The 19,657-nt window shown below is 43.3% G+C and overlaps 1 protein-coding gene across 1 annotated transcript in view; it reads right to left on the bottom strand.

The window, feature by feature from the left end:
• Positions 1-19,657, bottom strand: part of CMTR1 (cap methyltransferase 1) — a 1,053,443-nt gene that overhangs the window by 357,599 nt on the left and 676,187 nt on the right. The window contains exon 16 of the mRNA XM_086925906.1: positions 14,439-14,507. Within this exon, the coding sequence (XP_086782032.1) occupies positions 14,439-14,507 (69 nt within the window). The remainder of the gene's footprint in view (positions 1-14,438; positions 14,508-19,657) is intronic.

Below are 19,657 nucleotides of genomic sequence, written 5' to 3' on the forward strand. Positions count from 1 at the left end.
AGTTCACACACAATCAATATCGGCAGAATTACCAATGAAAAATTCCACAATTGATTAGTTAAAAGCTAGGATTTTCTAAGCTCGCACCCGTACTGAAAGGTTTGTACTGCTATGAGGTGTTGGGAACCAGATAAACCCGGGTGAGTTTATAGAAGCATTCTTACCCGCGGTCTCTGTTTGTTAGATTCCTCGTACTGTCCTCGTGGGGCCAGAACTAGGTGGTAGTCACCTGTAAAAAGTAAAGATCGCTACCGGTTACGGTTTTTGGTTGAAGGTGCAGGGTGCGATCGTTATAGAGCCCGTAGGGTACACCCATGGCGAACGGTCACTGATAGAGTAAACTCATCGCGATCAGAAACCGATGCCCGTGGGAGTGATCGCCGCAGTACAGCGCACCTTACCTGGTTGGTTTCTGGCTATGGGCCCGTAGACACCTACCCCACCCACGGCGGAAGACTCGCAGGACAGCCGGTCAATCCAATGTGTGGCCGAGCAGATTAAGTTACCGAGTGCCGCGGGTGCCGCCGTGGGCGTGTGCAATGTCAAGTCAAGTCAAGTCATAAGATTTGTATAGCGCACTACATACCCAGAGGGTTTCAAGGCGCTTAGGAAGGGGAGGGGATTATTTGTCAAATATCCACGTCTTAAGCTGTTTTCTGAACGCTAGGTGGTTCTGGGTGAGGCGAAGGTAAGCGGGGAGTGAGTTCCATGTTTTAGCAGCTAGGTATGAAAAGGATCTGCCTCCCATGGTGGTCTTGTTGATGCGAGGTACAGTGGCGAGGGCTTGGCTGGAAGAACGTAGTTGGCGGGAGGGGGTGTAGAAGGACAGTCGAGAGTTGAGGCAATCTGGTCCGATGTCGTAGAGTGATTTGTGTGCGTGGGTAAGCAGTCGGAAAGTGATCCTCTTATTGACGGGTAGCCAGTGGAGGTCTTTAAGGTGACCAGAGATGTGTTCGTTGCGTGGTATGTCTAATATGAGCCTGGCTGAGGCGTTTTGGATTCGTTGGAGTTTCTTCTGGAGTTTTGCGGTAGTACCCGCGTAGAGGGTGTTTCCGTAGTCCAGTCGGCTCGTGACCAGAGCGTGGGTGACTGTTTTCCTTGTTTCGGAGGGGATCCAGCGAAATGTTTTTCTGAGCATGCGAAGAATGTTGAAGCAAGAAGAGGAAACGGCGCTGACTTGTTTGTTCATTGAAAGTGAAGAATCCAGGATAACGCCTAGGTTCCGTGCGTGGTCTGTCGGGATGGGTGCTTTTCCGAGGGCTTCCGGCCACCAGGAGTCGTCCCATGCAGAGGGGGAGGTACCTAAGATGAGGACTTCTGTTTTGTCTGAGTTCAGTTTCAGACGGCTTTGCTTCATCCATTCGGCAACTTCTTTCATTCCTTCGTGAAGGTTAGTTTTGGCGGTGCTGGGGTCATTGGTGAGAGAAAGGATCAGTTGAGTGTCGTCCGCGTAAGAGATGATGTTGAGGTTATGTTGGCGTGCGATGGCCGCGAGGGGGCTCATGTATACGTTGAAGAGGGTGGGACTGAGTGAGGATCCTTGAGGTACGCCGCAGATGACTTCAGAGGTCTCGGACTTGAATGGAGGAAGGCGGACTCTCTGGGTTCTTCCGGTGAGGAACGAGGTGATCCATTCAAGTGCTTTTCCTTGGATTCCGATGTTATTGAGGCGTTGTAGAAGGGTGCTGTGGCAGACTGTATCGAATGCTGCAGAGAGGTCGAGGAGGATGAGGGCGACTGTGTCTCCATTGTCCAGTAGAGTTCGAATGTCGTCTGTTGCTGCGATGAGGGCGGTCTCAGTGCTGTGTTTTGCTCGGAAGCCAGATTGTGAGGGGTCGAGGGATTTGTTGGCTTCGAGGAAGGCGGCGAGCTGGTTGTTGACGGCCTTCTCGATGACTTTGGCCGGGAATGGAAGAAGCGAGATGGGGCGGTAATTTTTGAGTTCGGTGGGGTCCGCTGTTGGTTTTTTCAGAAGGGCGGTGAGTTCAGCGTGTTTCCAGTCTTCTGGGAATGTAGCGGAGTTGAGGGAGCAGTTGATGACGTCTCGGAGGTACGGTGCTATGACGGAGTCTGCTTTGTTGAAGATGTGGTGAGGGCATGGGTCTGTGGGGGATCCTGAGTGGATGGAATTCATCAGGCGGATGGTGTCCTCGGTGGAGATTGGGTTCCAGGCGTTAAGGGTGTTCACGGGGGGAGGATGGTCAGCGGGTGGTAGGTTGGGTTGGTTTCCGGGTTGGTTGTCAAAGCTGTTGTGGATGTCTGCAATCTTGTTGTGGAAAAAAGAGGCTAGGGAGTCGCAGAGGGTTTGAGAGGGGGTGATGTCGTTGGAGTTGGTCGAGGGATTGGAAAATTCCTTGACTATGTTGAAAAGTTCCTTGCTGTTGTGGGCGTTGTTGTCAAGTCGATCCTTGAATGCTGTTTTCTTGGCTTTTCGGATCAGTTGGTGGTGAGTGCGGGTGGCGTTTTTGAAGGCGTCCTTGGTGTTGGTGGTTAATGACGTCTTCAGGAGTCGTGTAGGGTATCCCCTGTCCTGGAGCTTATGTTGCAGGATACTAGCTTCTTGTCTGTAGTCTGTTACAGAGCTACAGCTTCTACGGAGTCTGAGAAACTGTCCAAATGGCAGGTTATCCCTTAGTGATCTCGTGTGATGACTGTTATACATGAGTAGACTGTTCCTGTCAGTCTCCTTCTTGAACAGAGTTGTGGTGATCGTTGTGGGATCTAACTGAATAGTCAGATCTAAGAAGGGTATAGATGTCTCTGAGATTGTGCCTGTGAACTTAAGGAAGGGATCTTGATGGTTGATCCATGTGCAAAAAGCTTCGCAACTGGTGCGATCACCTTTCCAGAAAATCAAAATATCGTCGATGTATCGACGCTAAAGAGTGAGATTATCTCGAAAGGGGTTCTGTTCAGGAGGGTAGATGTGAATCTTTTCAAAGGTGGCCATATAGATACAAGCCAGGCTCAGTGCAAATGTCGAACCCATTGAGGTTCCGCAGACCTGGTGAAAGAGTTGTGCTTCGTATCTAAAGAAATTTTCAGTCAGGGCTATATGGGCTAGCTCCATGATGAAGGCTATCGGGGTAGGAGAGGTCCATTCTTCCTGTCGCATCATAGAGTCCACAGCATCTAATGTGGCTTGTTGCGGGATGTTGGTATACAACGCCTCTACGTCTAGGGTTAGAAGTAGATCGACATCTTCCCTTCCATCAACGTCATTAATCAGACGGAGAACATCTCTGGTGTCTTGTAAATACGATGGAATCTGATTAACCAAAGGTTGGAAGAAGGCGTCACAAAACTGGGATAGTGGCTCCAAGAGTGACCCGATACCAGAAACAATAGGTCTCCCTGGGACAGGGGTCGTCCCCTTATGAATCTTGGGGAGGGTGTAGAAATAAGGAGTGACTGGGTCCGTTGTGGTCAGGAACTCAGCTTCCTTCTTACTGATCCACTCGTTGGTTTCGGCTTCAATGATGAGGCTAGTGATGGTTGTAGTCAGCCGTTTCGTGGCATCATCCACGAGGGGTCTATAGTGTGTTGTGTTCGACAATTGGCGTCTGCACTCACGGTCGTAGTCCTCAAAGTTTTGTATAACAGTTGCTCCCCCTTTGTCTGCCTGTTTGATGACAATAGAGTTATCCCTTCCCAAATCAATAGACGCTTGTTTTTCTGCGGATGTTAAATTGTGGAAGGGTTTGACGTTAGGTTTATTCCGTAGGCTCATCAAGACTGCTCGCTCAAAGGTTAAAGAAGAAAGCTCGGAGTCGTATTTTCTTCCCACAAGGCCCCCCAAAATTTTACCCCCTCAATCCGCCACCTTTTCAAGGCAGAGGTTGGGGCAGGGGGAGAAGAGTCTGATTGTTAACCTCTCCAAGAAAGTCCTTTCACCAACGGAGAAGAGTCTTTTGGAAAAAGGCCTTGGGTTTGTCCCTACCCCGACCCCTGACAGTTTCCAGGAAATGATTGAGATCAAACAACTTTTCAGGAAAATACGACTCCGAGCTTTCTTCGACAACCAACCTGAGCTTACCAGTCCAGACACTGGTTTGAGAAAACCGTCCACCTTTACACCGACTGATGGGATGGTCCCACCAGAAGTTTTAACCTTTGAGCGAGCAGTCTTGATGAGCCTACGGAATAAACCTAACGTCAAACCCTTCCACAATTTAACATCCGCAGAAAAACAAGCGTCTATTGATTTGGGAAGGGATAACTCTATTGTCATCAAACAGGCAGACAAAGGGGGAGCAACTGTTATACAAAACTTTGAGGACTACGACCGTGAGTGCAGACGCCAATTGTCGAACACAACACACTATAGACCCCTCGTGGATGATCCCACGAAACGGCTGACTACAACCATCACTAGCCTCATCATTGAAGCTGAAACCAACGAGTGGATCAGTAAGAAGGAAGCTGAGTTCCTGACCACAACGGACCCAGTCACTCCTTATTTCTACACCCTCCCCAAGATTCATAAGGGGACGACCCCTGTCCCAGGGAGACCTATTGTTTCTGGTATCGGGTCACTCTTGGAGCCACTATCCCAGTTTTGTGACGCCTTCTTCCAACCTTTGGTTAATCAGATTCCATCGTATTTACAAGACACCAGAGATGTTCTCCGTCTGATTAATGACGTTGATGGAAGGGAAGATGTCGATCTACTTCTAACCCTAGACGTAGAGGCGTTGTATACCAACATCCCGCAACAAGCCACATTAGAAGCTGTGGACTCTATGATGCGACAGGAAGAATGGACCTCTATTACCCCGATAGCCTTCATCATGGAGCTAGCCCATATAGTCCTGACTGAATATTTCTTTAGATACGAAGCACAACTCTTTCACCAGGTCCGCGGAACCTCGATGGGTTCGACATTTGCACCGAGCCTGGCTTGTATCTATATGGCCACCTTTGAAAAGATTCACATCTACCCTCCTGAACAGAACCCCTTTCGAGATAATCTCACTCTTTGGCGTCGATACATCGACGATATTTTGATTTTCTGGAAAGGTGATCGCACCAGTTGCGAAGCTTTTTGCACATGGATCAACCAGCAAGATCCCTTCCTTAAGTTCACAGGCACAATCTCCGAGACATCTATACCCTTCTTAGATCTGACTATTCAGTTAGATCCCACAACGATCACCACAACTCTGTTCAAGAAGGAGACTGACAGGAACAGTCTACTCATGTATAACAGTCATCACACGAGATCACTAAGGGATAACCTGCCATTTGGACAGTTTCTCAGACTCCGTAGAAACTGTAGCTCTGTAACAGACTACAGACAAGAAGCTAGTATCCTGCAACATAAGCTCCAGGACAGGGGATACCCTACACGACTCCTGAAGACGTCATTAAAAAGGGCTCTCAACAATAACAGAGACTCGTTGCTTGAGGTTCATACCAAAGAAAAAGATGACACAATCACGTGTGTGACGTCCTATACTAGGAATTCCACGTTCATAAAGAAGACTGTGAGCTCACATTGGGGGATCCGCAACACAGCGGGCATGGAACTACCTCGCCCATGGTTTGCATTCAAGAGGACAGCGGATCTCAAAGACTCTTTAATCCACACTCGCCCTAAGAAATCAAGCACCCGCCCAGTCAATACCTTATGGGACCTACCACCGGTTACGGGACATTACCGTTGTGGATCTTGCGTAGTCTGCCCTCAAACTATCCAGGGTAAAACTGTAGAACTACCAAGGGACTTTACCTGGAACATTAACAAGCACACAAACTGTAATAGCTCCAGGTGTATCTATGTACTAATATGCCCCTGTAAGTTGTTCTACATAGGGATGACGATGCGTCCTGTGAAACAACGCATCATGGAACATAATAGCAACATCCGATGTAAAAAGACCCATACGAGACTATATGATCATTGCAGAGAACTAAATCATGTAGCAGAGAATATGCGATGGACCATCCTCGAATGCCATCCTTCAATCAATCAACAGGCACTCTTCAGAATGGAGCAAAGATGGGTACACCGCCTGCATGCTGATGAACATGGCCTAAACGATGCAGTGCCGTGGAATATGCTAGCCAGATAACTTATATCTGATCTATGCCATTTCCGAGCATAACTCAGAATCGCCCACACACTGTAGTATTGTCCTCTAACCCCGTTCTAAGATGGCGCCCGTTAAAATACACCTCTTTGACTGGTGGTAGTCTTCTCTTTCTACACCACGTCGCGTTGCGTTACCTAGCAACGCCCATTGCACACGCCCACGGCGGCACCCGCGGCACTCGGTAACTTAATCTGCTCGGACACACATTGGATTGACCGGCTGTCCTGCAAGTCTTCCGCCGTGGGTGGGGTAGGTGTCTACAGGCCCATAGCCAGAAACCAACCAGGTAAGGTGCGCTGTACTGCGGCGATCACTCCCACGGGCATCGGTTTCTGATCGCGATGAGTTTACTCTATCAGTGACCGTTCACCATGGGTGTACCCTACGGGCTCTATAACGATCGCACCCTGCACCTTCAACCAAAAACCGTAACCGGTAGCGATCTTTACTTTTTACAGGTGACTACCACCTAGTTCTGGCCCCACAAGGACAGTACGAGGAATCTAACAAACAGAGACCGCGGGTAAGAATGCTTCTATAAACTCACCCGGGTTTATCTGGTTCCCAACACCTCATAGCAGTACAAACCTTTCAGTACGGGTGCGAGCCTAGAAAATCCTAGCTTTTAACTAATCAATTGTGGAATTTTTCATTGGTAATTCTGCCGATATTGATTGTGTGTGAACTCACACACGATTGTTCAACTGCATGACACACACGTGTAAGTTAGCATGGTGTAGTTTTCCATATGTGTATAAAAATGAGGTACCCTCTACATTAACGGCATATGATACTTACAGTATGAATTTGCCCCCCCCTCCCCCCACCCTCACTTTGTATGCAATCCTCCTCGTCACGAGCATCATCACCTTACAGGGGTTATGATCTATTTAACCATAACTCTGCTTGCATGTTATGACTACATGTAAACGTAGATACCTAACAGACATACTATTGACTGTGCCCATCTCTCCTCTGTTTCCTTTAGGGTGGGAATCTACGTAGGACTTGATCCCACGACACATTACAGGTCGTATACTCGATTCTCTCAATACTGGGGGGATTCGTAGCAAGTTGATGAGCACTTAGGTCCTGATGAATTGCCCGAGAGGCATGAAACATGTCGACCACACCACAATTGAGGGTTGAATGAAGCCATATCATCTTAACTGTTGTGCCTCAGTACCCCTCATTTGCACTAATTTAAAAAAGGCAGTGAGCCATGTTATTAAAGTCTTCTTAATGGACTCCACTGACCTCTTTTAACCTCACTCACGCTCACTACTGCACCTTTCTTTTTTGGCCCCTCACACACACGCACCCATTGGCTAAGGAATAAAAGAACTCCGCCAAAGTGTAGCACCCTGTGCTACCCGACAGGCATTGCACCGCCAGCCTGCCGTAGGAGCAGGAAGCCAATGAGGACACGGTACGATCATCGGGTGGGATGGCAACAGTCGTCCAAACTTTGCATTGTGTGAGGCATCCTTAATTCCGTTAAGGGATTATCATATGCCCTGTCATATACGCTCACAGAGAGAGAGGATTTCTCTAGTTACTTAAGTCTACCCTATGTGGGGAACTCTGTACAATTTTTGTTGACTTACAACACAGCTTTGTACCCAGCCGAAGTACAACTGACCATAATAAAAGGGTAATCTCATTATTTAACATCGCTGAGACTTCTGGGCAACAAATGTCATTAATATTATTAGATGCCCAAAAAGCGTTTGATCAAGTGGAATGGGGCTACCTTTGGCAGAATTTAAGATCAAACGGCTTCGGACCCCGCATACTTACTGCCCTAAGAGCAATGTATGTACAGGCATATGCAAAAATACAATTGATGGGGCAGCATTCTGGTCAGGTAAAGATTGCAAGGGGGACATGTTCTCCTATCCTCTTCGCACTATACATAGATCCGTTAATTAGAGCTATATTAAATGATCCTGTGATTCTACCGGTGGTGGTCAGGGGATATAGTACTAAAGTGCTAGCATACGCAGATGACCTTGCTGTAGTTACCCCTGACCCCCAGGCGACAATTGCTAGAATAGAAGATCTAGCCCGGGAGTTTGGGGAGAAATCCGGGTATGGGTTAAATGCGGATAAAACCAAGATCATCTGCTCGAATTCAATTCTGTGGCAGGATCCCAGGAGGGCAGAGGCAGCAACCTATTTAGGGATCTCAATCGCAGCAGACGTCGATACCATCTGGAATATTAACAGAGATCCTCTTCTTAGTAGAATAAGTGCAGACCTCAATAGGATGAACAATCTACACTTATCAATCGTTGGTAGGGCAAACGTCATAGAAATGACAATGTTCCGGAAAATACTTTACCTATTTCGTTGTATACCACTAGAACCCCCTAATTTCTTGTTTAAAAAAGTTGAAGCAATTTTTTCACAGTTTATTTGGGGATATGGGAAGGTAAGGAGATCTCTGAAATTTATGTCCATCCCCCAAAACCGAGGGGGGCTGGCAGTGCCAAATATCCTATATTATTACTGGGCAATTATGCTCCAACAAATGACTATATTGTTTAGACCAACCCCGGTAATATATGAGACAGAGACTCCACCATCCATCTTTGAATTAGCTGTGGGTAACCAAGCTCCAGGTCTATTACTCAGACAATTGGATAATAACTATTATAAAAGAACTCACTTCAAACCTCTCAGAGCAGCATGGAGGGTGTGGCAGAAAACCAGTAAATTGTTGAATATTCCTAAAATTCATAGTCACCTTTTATTATGGCGGTCATCATTCTTCCCAGATTTCCTGTTTGACAAGATCGGTTGCAAGTGGGAACAGGCGGGAATCAACTCTGTTGGAGATATCATAAATTCAACTGGTATCTTGACATTTGCAGAGATTCTGGACCGGTTTGAGATAGACCCGCGAAGCCTATTTAAATATTTTCAATTAAGGGAATCCATTAAAACAGTTATGATCAACCTTACTTTTCATTTGGGCATTACTCTCTTAGACATTCTGGTCCGGAAACATCCCCAGGTGAAGGAAGTATACGCATTGATGATCGAAGCTAGCGAGGATGATATAGTCAAAGTAGAATGTGCATGGGCACAAACTTGGAAATCAAGATGTGGATTTATGCAGGTCCCTTGAATTGTCCAAAACGGTCCTTTTATCGGCTTACCTAAAGGCTCAACCTTTTAAGACCATATACAGTTTATATTTTACACCGGCCAAACTTTGGACCTGGGGGAAGAGGGATTCAAACGAATGTCCAAGATGTGAGCAAGGCCCAGCCAATATGATTCACATGTTCGCTGAAAGCTCGGAATTGGGGCTGGTAAAAATGGGGATTGAATCCTTCCTTAGAGAGACTATGGGACGCACAATCATACTAACTCCCACTTTAATAATGTTGGGATGGGACGAATCCCTGCAGTTAGAACTCACACAGGTCTATTTTTGTTTCATGGTAACAGCAGCTCTCTGTATAATGATAGCCTCCAAATGGAAGGATAAGGACCCCCCGACATATCAGGCTTGGTATGCTAGACTGTTTCATATATTTAATTTAGAGATTGCGCTATACAAGTGCAGGGGGAACAGAGCTAGGAAAAAAGGGCAGCAAATCTGGGGATCCTTGCTGGAGCTGCAGAGACAGGGATGAGGGTGGAGGTGGGGGGAGAGGAGAGGAAGGGGGAGGGGAGAGGGGGGGACCTTGGGAAAAATTAAATGTTCATGCTTGTTTTTTTTCCCTGTGTTTCTGCTCCAACTCCCTCCCTCCCTCTCTGTGCTTCCGCTCCTCCCACAATGTTATATTGTTATATTCTTTTCCTTCTTTACTTTTCTTTGGGTTCTGTCTCTTCTTTTTCTTCCTTTCTGTTCTGCCTGCTCCACTGTTTAAATTAATGTTTTAATTAATGTATGATGTTTCATTACATATGGGTCCTTGTGTATGTTTATGTACCTGATGTATCTTTCCTGAAAATAAAAAATAAAAAAGGAATCTGGAGCAGCCAAGATGTGGGACCATTCAGGTTAAGAAGGTACCACACACATGGAACCAAGACGAAAGTGGACATTTCCTTTTTGTATAACACTTTCTGCTGCATTGGAATCTGGAGCAGCCAAGATGAGGGACCATTCTACCAGGTTAAGAAGGTACCACACACATGGAACTTTAATCAAAATAATGTAGTAAGCCCTTTGAAGCAAGCAGGCCATTATGCAATCTTGCGGTTTCCCTTCAGATTGCTCAGGTATGGATAAGGTCATATAGTTTTTCTGTTGTCATGTGATGTTAAACAAAGAAATGCATCTGTGGATTTCTTTGTGTGGAACTCCACATATTACAGTCTGGACTTTCTACAGTAAACCACTCTGCACTAACCTGAGACAATGGTATTTGAGGCTTGCTAAACTTCTTCATCTGTCTACATACACTGGGAGCTTTTAAGTGGCGGTTCTTTCTCGATATCCGAAAACTCAGTTTAGCTTGGCTTTAAAAACTCTACTCTTCACTTACTCCAAATCCAGTTTGAACCCGTTTACCATTTACCTCCAAGCATGTACTTCTCTCTACCTCACTTTCATCCCATTCTCTCGGCACGTCCATTCTTTTGGGTGCCTAAAGGAGGCAATGGAAGTTTAGTAATCTAATTTATAACACACATATATACAACCTACACCCCATGTCAAAAAAGGTGCAGTGAGCAATCTACCTATTGCAATGGAATCTACAATAGAAATTAATCTGAAATGTAATTGATTTCTGTTTTACCCGAGCAAGGTGCATATGTATTTCAAAAATAGACTCCTTACTATAGGGTGGGTGGCCTACTCTCTATTATCAAATTGCAGGACACTATGTGAAACCTTTGATTTCTTGCTTTTCTTCTGGTGGGACTTACTGGAGTGGGATGACTTTGATAAAGATAGAGATTGAGATCGGTGAGGCATCGCACTTCGAGCAACATGGAGCTTGAGGGATCGCACCCTCAATGCCTTGGGGTGCATGGCCTGACAATCAACACAGGTCTTGGTGTCGTGTTAGCGCTCAAGATACCAGAGACAGAGGAGGTGTGGGTCCATCACTGACATATGCCAGTGAAGGGTGCCACGGGCTTGAAGCCAGCCTTTCTCGTTGACATCCCTTCCAGAGCAGGAGACAAGTCTCAAAAAACGTCAACCAAAAGACCGTATAAAAGTGACTGGGGGTAGCTCTCCGGATCTGTGCTGAATAAGCCGAACACCACCACCTACCAGCGTGCAGGATGACAGATCACAAAAAAGTTCCGGATCCAGTCTGATGCATGGAGATAATTCGAAGGTAAGGAATCTGCAGCTAGAAGTCTCTTGCAGATGTCTATTTTGAACAAACCTCCAACACCTTTATGACACTGGGCTGATGGGTAGGGCCTACTGGATGCCAGACCTTATCCGGGAACACTTATGTGGTGTTTGCCAGATTAATTTGTTGCATGTATGGCACTGCAAGCATAGTACTGACTTATCCTTCAGGGGCTAACTCCATAAAAAGAGCCATGACAGCTGAATTTTCAGAGGCTAAACTGATATGTGTGACGTGGTTACAGAACAACAACTATGTGTAAAAAACTTTATCGTGATCACGACCTATTGTTCTGTTCCCAACTCTGTTACCTCCACAATAAGGGTAGTCTTGTTTAGCGTTAATTATGCTTTGTAAAAAAATGTGTGCACTAGTATGCCATACCTCACATTCAAACTAGCTTATACAATTTTTGTTGGTTTCTTTCTCTTGAATACAGCTTGGAAATTCCAATTCATCATTTGTTCGAACCACACAGCAATTGTGTGCGCTCTCTATTTGTATGTTTGTTCTTGTCCTTGTCCTGACGAAAGCTCCCCTGACCCTGTAGGGCCCCGAGAGCTGAAACATGTCGACACCTTTTTGAAAACGATATGGTAGTTCAATAACCCAACTACCTACATATCATAATGGTTCTTAACTATAGTGACTAGTTTCTTGTTTGATATTAAAGTGTATAGTTTTGACCTAGTCATTATTTTTAAATTTTTTCAAACCCACTTTTTTTATTTCTGGACACTTCTGCAAATACCAGAAGTAGCCTCTGGTGAGGCAGGCATCCTGCACGTTAATCGTTGACCCAATGACTATGCCATGACTCCTGATGGGGCGGAAAAAAGATATACCGCTACGATAAAATTCCAGGAAGTCTATGAGGGTTCTCGATAAAAAACTATTTGGTTTTTTGCAGAAACTAGTGTCCATTCTCTTTTGATTATCAGTTTCTTATTTTGTTATCAATGCCGTAGCACAGCTCGGCAGAAGGGGAGATAGGGAAAAACTACTACGAAAATTGGAAACTCAAACAATATTAGAGCTAGACAGTAAGAATCCCAATGGGCTAAATAACACTGAGGATTTGCATCATTACCTATAGAAACCCTTTTGAAATCAAAATGATATAGAAGAAAACATATATGTCAAGTCACAAGTAAGCACAATAACAAGTATAATGACTATTCCGATAAACAATAAAACTGTATAAAAATGAACAATTGCTTGGTTAAAATAATTCATAAGAAATCTTCCTAGTCCTCTAATGAAATTTTATAAAAAAAGATTATTTTTTTATTTATGTTTTTTTTTAGGTATTGTATTGTATTGTATTGCACTTCAAGCACTTTATAATTTTCAAGCACTTTAAGCAGCCTCCATTATGTTTCAACAGTGTTGCATTCATGCAGAAAGAATGGCTCGTTATACACAGAATATGCGGTAACTCCTAGAATCCGAGATCAATAGAGAAACTGCAATATGAAATATGTATTGATTGACAATAAGAAATGTCAAAATAATTTGTTTTTATATTTTTACAGAAATGTATATATTTATGGTTTTATTACATAGATTATATTTATGAAATTTTAGTAATGAGCAAATATGTACCTATTAATTAGTGGTTTTACTATGATGAATTTTGTGTATATATCTATTTATTGCAGATTTTGCACAACAATGTCTCGATTTAATGTGGAGTTAGTGCAATAAGGCATTCAAGCGGAGTATGAGAGTCAAAAGTTTACATATTGAAATGTGACAAGTAAAATACACCATTAGTATGTTTTTCACTACGCTGAAGATGCAAGAGGCGAAAATGCACAAGTATTTCTTTTATGTCTATGCGTAAAATGCATCACGTGATCATGTGCACTGAGGGCGGGCAATTTTGAAACCACTTTAAAAAAATGCCACATTGCTGTTAACAACTTTGTGTGATCAAGAGCACGGCTGTGCTCGAAACGCATCACAGCAAAGCGGGGGAGAAATAAATACCTTCCTGCTGGTTTCCTGTGGTCCGTCTCCTTCATTTCCCCTGGAAAGGCATGAATGCGTGGAGGATTGTTGTTAGATATATATATATATATATATATATATATATATATATATATATATATATATATATATATATATATATATATATATATATATATATATATATATATAACTATTACAACCCAGCTGACTATGGTACCTTTAATACCTTAAACAGGCAGCATAATATCAGCCTCAAAATAAACTAATTTGCCTACGTATGGTGAAGTAAAATCATGATTTAAACAGATGCAAAAATGGTTTTGACTTAGTCTCTTAGAGCTACCACCCCCATTTAGTTATTATGAGTCAACCATCTCAAATGTAAACTTACTCCTTGGTATATTGAATTTCTTCTTTAAAGTATCTTAACATTGTTTAAGAAGAATAACTTCTGTTTCAGAAACCACAAAGAATAGTAAATTAAAATCACTTACAATTAAATATGATATGGAGTTTGTGTTTCTATTCCTGGCTGATGTTAATAAAAAGTCAGTTTACTCCAGTGTGTAAAGTAATTATACATTTTGATTCCATATGAACTTGCTTATGCCGCCAGTGTATTTAATAAAATAGTGGCTTACTTTACAGTTTTTTTAGATAATATTCTGCACCCAAAAATAGGAAGCGGTCTGCTCTACGTGAGAAGTTTAAAGGACATGCTCAACAATGAGTTAAGCAGGTGTATGGATGGAAGCTAATGATAGATAGCCTTTGTTAGTTGTACAGCTTTTAAAAATGCTAAAAGTACACAATAAAATAGCAAAACATACAACAAATTACAAAACAAATTACTGCCGTTCAGAGGAGAAAGTGATGCATTGTATTGCTCTCTAATTAAAAGTTGTGACTTTATTAGTGAAAAATGCTCTTCAGAATAGATGCTGAAATCAAAGCAACAACAATTTCTAAACCTAAAGAAATGAGTCACCCGGAGGTTTTACATGATCTAAAAATTGTTTTTGGGCATTGACCTTTTTACCTGAATCAGCTGATAGAATTTGTACTTTGCATCAGAAGAATGGGGTGCAACCCGAACCTGGTCTGGTATCTGAAACAAACAAATATGGATCCCTTTTACAGAAAAGACAACAAAACATGGCATCAAATGAAATCCCAAATAGAAAACAATATCAATATTTTTTAAAGTACACGTACTAACCAGTAACTAGACCTTTTTCATAGACTCACATGTTTGAACTATTTCCTATAATCTTACTGGCAACACTCAGTAAAAATGTTATACAGCAGTGGAAAAATACATGTATCTATCAATATGTGATTTGCAGCCTATTCACCTAATTAAATCACACTTGAGACCCAATAGAGTGGACAGACTCAGAGCGTTACTCCCCATCAAAGGCATCTTTAATTCCAATTTTACAAACGGGAAAGGATTTGATCAGAACCACATATAATGGGAGGAGGGAAAGATCCATCTGAATACTAGTAAAATACATACACTGAAGAAAAATAGCTATCGACCAGACAACTTCTTCTCCATTAGATCTTTCATATATTCAGATGACCGAATTACTACTACCACCAACCTTAAAAGTGGACAACAATACTTCTGGTTAAAATGGCAGGCGGACAGCAGTTTCTCTGCGGAGCTCATGGAGAATTTTGCAACTGGGCCCTGCTACAACTCTCGGGGAGTATAGGTGGGCAGGTTAAAGAATGCGAAGGATGACCTCTGTGAAAATACATGCTCTCCAGTGTTATGTTTCAATGGGTACGCCAATTTAGGCAGGGGTATTCTCCCGACCTTTCACCTACATTTACGGTACCAATATACTACAAAACAGGTGTTGGTATTGCCATTTTACCTAGTTAAGCACTGCATAAAATGTCGTGTGGTTTCCCCTGAAAACTAGCCTAATTAATTATGCATGACGATTCTCAAAATCACAAGAGGATTACCATCTTCTGCATAATAGCTATGTATAAGGGTTATCCCTTCAGTCATCCTCGGCCGACAGAACACAGCAAGGTAGAATCCCCCAAGAGTATCCTTTTGGTATATATACACCATACCTTTGCCAGGGTAGAGAGAGGAGAAAAAGACTTCCATGCTGACACGAGACGCTGATGTTCCTGCACGCAGACACTCCAGCTTACAGTGGTCAGACATCCCTCATGGGGTGTCCATCGTGAGACCAAGACGGGGTCCCACAGTCTCTCACTTCAGGTAATGGGGTTGGCTTCAGCCTAAGGGGAATTCTTGGCTTTTCACCTACATATATGCTAGGTACACTTGGATACATCTAGTTAGGGTTGCTTCGTAGGAGTACGCATTATTATTGTCATGTATTTGTATACTTGCATATATCCATTATTTTAGTACTATGGTAGAAATCTATCATCCATTCACTCGGTTGGTGCTTAATATCGTTTATATCCGTTTCTGTCTTATGGTTGTTTCAGCACATCTATTTTACACTGGTTCAATAAATGCCTATTGAAAACGACTCCAGCATGTATTCTGTGTATCTCTCTTAGACAAAGTGAGCAGGAGTGACTGAGCGAAAAGTACTGTATCCACGATCCATGTTGGTACAGTGCTGTCATGTTCGATAGTTGCCAAGAACTATTCTCTTCTTGGTAAGAGGAGTTCACAGTGGCACTGTGAGCTAGCTGGTACACAGGGGAACATACCAGGTGGGGGTGTCTAGAATCAGTCTGGACATCAACCCCACAGTTTATGTTGTCTAAACGGCCAGATCCTATATAGGTTTATAGGAACTACACAACACCAGCACACACCAAATAGCACTTTAGACTCCAGTGGAGATCTACTAGAGGTGTTGCAAAACAGTACCTGGTAGGTTCCACCTGCCTTCCAGTAGACTTGCATAGGTACAGAGATATCCCAGGAAAGAGAAGCACAGAGGTGAGCTGGTGATAGCACCACGCCTCAGGCCCTGTCTGGTGGCACTGTTTGAAGTTGAGACCATGCGGTATCCCGAGTAGGATATATACAGCCAGATATCCAGAGGAGGAATGATTATATTAGAACAAGGGCAGACGCATCTTGAACAGTCTGCAACAAGGAGAGGGTGATTATGCTGTGGCACCATTGACAGGAGACAAGTTATTTGCGTTCCAATAGGGGCCTGGAAATGGACCAAGTGAAGTCTAACCCATGGAGACCAGAACAAGAGGACCTGATGTGGGGTGCGGAACAAATTCCACATCCCGATTGAGGAAATCCCTGGTGGTACTCCAGCCTTAAATTCTTCTGGGTGGATGCCCAGAGAAGGACGCCCACTGTTGATCACAAACTAATATGCAACAGGCCAGAAATGCCAGGTCTTGGGCACAACACATGACACTTGGAATGTCACAACACACTATGAAACCAAAGACTCAACATTTCCTGCAGCCCTCATGAAAGAGGAGAACTGTCTGGAAAAGATTCCTGTGAACAATCAGAGCGCCCAGAGAGCAGATTTGCACACGGATATATCAGAAATGAAAAGTGTATACTCACTTCATCAATCAGAGGTTGGAACTGGAAAATAGAGGATGTTCATGCTATTATCTTTGTTGAATGGTCTCAGACCAGACCATAGTCCATTATTAACAGAAAGGGGTCCTACTTGGCAGCTTCATCTTACCACATCAGAAGATCAGTGAACACTACTTTGCAGAAAATAATGGTGCTGTCTCAAAAGATGGACATAATGGGAGGTGTACAATATCGCTATACGAAGGCATTACATAAAGGCCTCAGAAGAAATTAATAGGGAACACTTGCATGTCTTAGCCACAACAGACGATAGTCTCAGATAACAAAACATTCATTACCAGAAGACATACTGAAGGAGATGAGGCTCAGAAAATGCTGGCCTGGCTGATAAGTCCTAATGCAGATGGAAAAAGCTAAGAGCGACTATTTAAGACACAACTGGAGGAATAGTGTATACACAAAGTGAAGTAAATTAAACATTCAGGCCTGATTCATGAGATGCAATGATATTAAACTACAGTGCAGTGACAGACTTGCCCACAACACTGGCACCTGAACAAATCAAACGCTATAATTCCATTTGACAGTGCAAGAAATAAGGAAAGCAATAATTGCACTGGCTAAAGAGAAAACTCATTGAGCCGATGGGCTGCCAGTTAAGTTGTATCCAATCTATACGGATACCATTAGGTCCTCAACTCTTAGAGATATACACCAAGACCTTCGAGACTGGTACATTACCAGTGTTCCTCAGGGAAACTATGATAGTGTTCATACTCAAATCCAGCAAAGACCCCCTAGATACGGCATTGTTTCACTCATTATGAATTTGAAAAATTGATTATAAAATAATGAGCAGGGGTCGGGCCACCGCACGCTGGGAACAGAACTAATTTTTGTACATCTGGAGCAGAATGTGTTTGTGCCAGGTTGAAGCATGTCCCTCAACACCAGGCTACTATGTTATATATTAGAAGCAGCTCCAATGCCCTACTCAATATCAGCTATAGTCTCAACAGACCTAGAAAAATTATTTGACAGATTTAGTAAGAAATATATGCTCGAATTTCTACAACAACTAGGCTTTGGAGAATCACATAAGGAAGTGGCTGAATCGGCTATGCACATCCCCACCAGCAAGAGTGAAGACGGGTAATTTGATATTGGAACCATGATGGGTATTGAGGGGCACAAGACAGGGGTGTCTATTGTCACTGCTATGCGTAGGCAGAATCAGGGCTTCGACATAGAACTCAAACAGCTGAACCATATAATATCAAAAAATGCAGATGATGGACTGATAAATTTGGAGATGCATATAGGAGATGCAGATAGTGGTCTTATATCTTCCAATGCATGCAACTCCTGTGGGTGTATCTCTGGGCTATGAGTTAGCTAGTCAAAATCATGCGTATTCCTCTTTTAACTATACACCAAGCTCACATATGAAGCCACTTGCTCCATCGGCATTATATTGGCAAGCAATCTGTTCCAATATATTGAACTCAAAATGTAATTGAGGGCAGCCTTGGCTGGACCATCAGAGCAATAAAAGCCTAAATATATTTTTGGAAATGCTCATTGCTCTAGGTAATGAGGAGATTGCGATAAACAAAGATATTCATTGTTAGCAGAGTGCTCCTGAATTACTGATTATTGGTCTGCTGTCCTTCCAAGCAGCAAGGAGGAAGCCTTTCATAGACACCTAGTAGGAGTTAAGTTGCCTAGGAGATTTATCAGATAGTGGTGTTCTCAGAGCTTGTAAGGAGTTGACGGCTGAATAGATCTTGACAAAGGGGTCCAATCTCAACTCATGGGAACAGGACTCCTGAGATACAAACACATCTGGATAGAAGGGAACAGCGAACATCTATACATCAAGTGATGCCTGACCTGCTCACAATAGGGGCAGAAGAGAAAGCAGTAAGAAGAGCATACGAACAACTGCTGGACAGTCTAAAACAACCCCTGACGCAACCGAGGGAAAAAGTGGAGTGAGGCATAGGAAAATAAATCACAACGGGAGATCGGGATGCAATAATGAGACATGTCCATTAAGCTAATTCAATTCAATTATCTTCACAGGATGAATATCACAAATAGCTACAATATAGGACAAATACAATACTGCACATCAGAAATGTAACCAGGAGGCAGCAGTATTCTACCATATGGTATAGTATTAGCAACTGGCTTTATGCCGATGACCTGGTGTTACTTAACCACGTAAGGGTTGGAATACAGAGATCACTTGATCAGCTGCTCCCATATCCAAAAAGTAACGTCTTGGAATTAAATTTATCAAAAACAAAATCAATCACCTTTGGGAATTGGAGGAAGCAGAGATGCGGGTGGCTCTTCAATGGCAAAAACTTTGAAGCAGTATCATCCTACTTGGTGATCTTTATGGATTCCAGAGGAACTTTTTTAAAGCAGAAAGAAGTGGTTAGGGCCAAAGAAACTGTCACTCGTGGCTGCACTAACGAAGCTCGCGAGACAGATACTAGGCCCAAGCCTAACCCCGCTGCTAACAGTAATGAAAGCAAAGATCATAAACTCTCTATTATATGGTCATGCGATCATGCTGGGGACCAACTGTAATATATTGAACAAAGAAACAACCAAAATCTTCAAACGAGTATGGCACCTGCCAAGATCTTCATCTTCAGCCCAGGTAAGGCTTGAATTCGGCCTATTAGATCATCGAGGCATCGAGGCCAGCATGTCCA

Source organism: Lissotriton vulgaris, chromosome 6, assembly GCF_964263255.1.
Source record: "Lissotriton vulgaris chromosome 6, aLisVul1.2, whole genome shotgun sequence".
Taxonomy (NCBI): Eukaryota; Metazoa; Chordata; class Amphibia; order Caudata; family Salamandridae; genus Lissotriton; species Lissotriton vulgaris.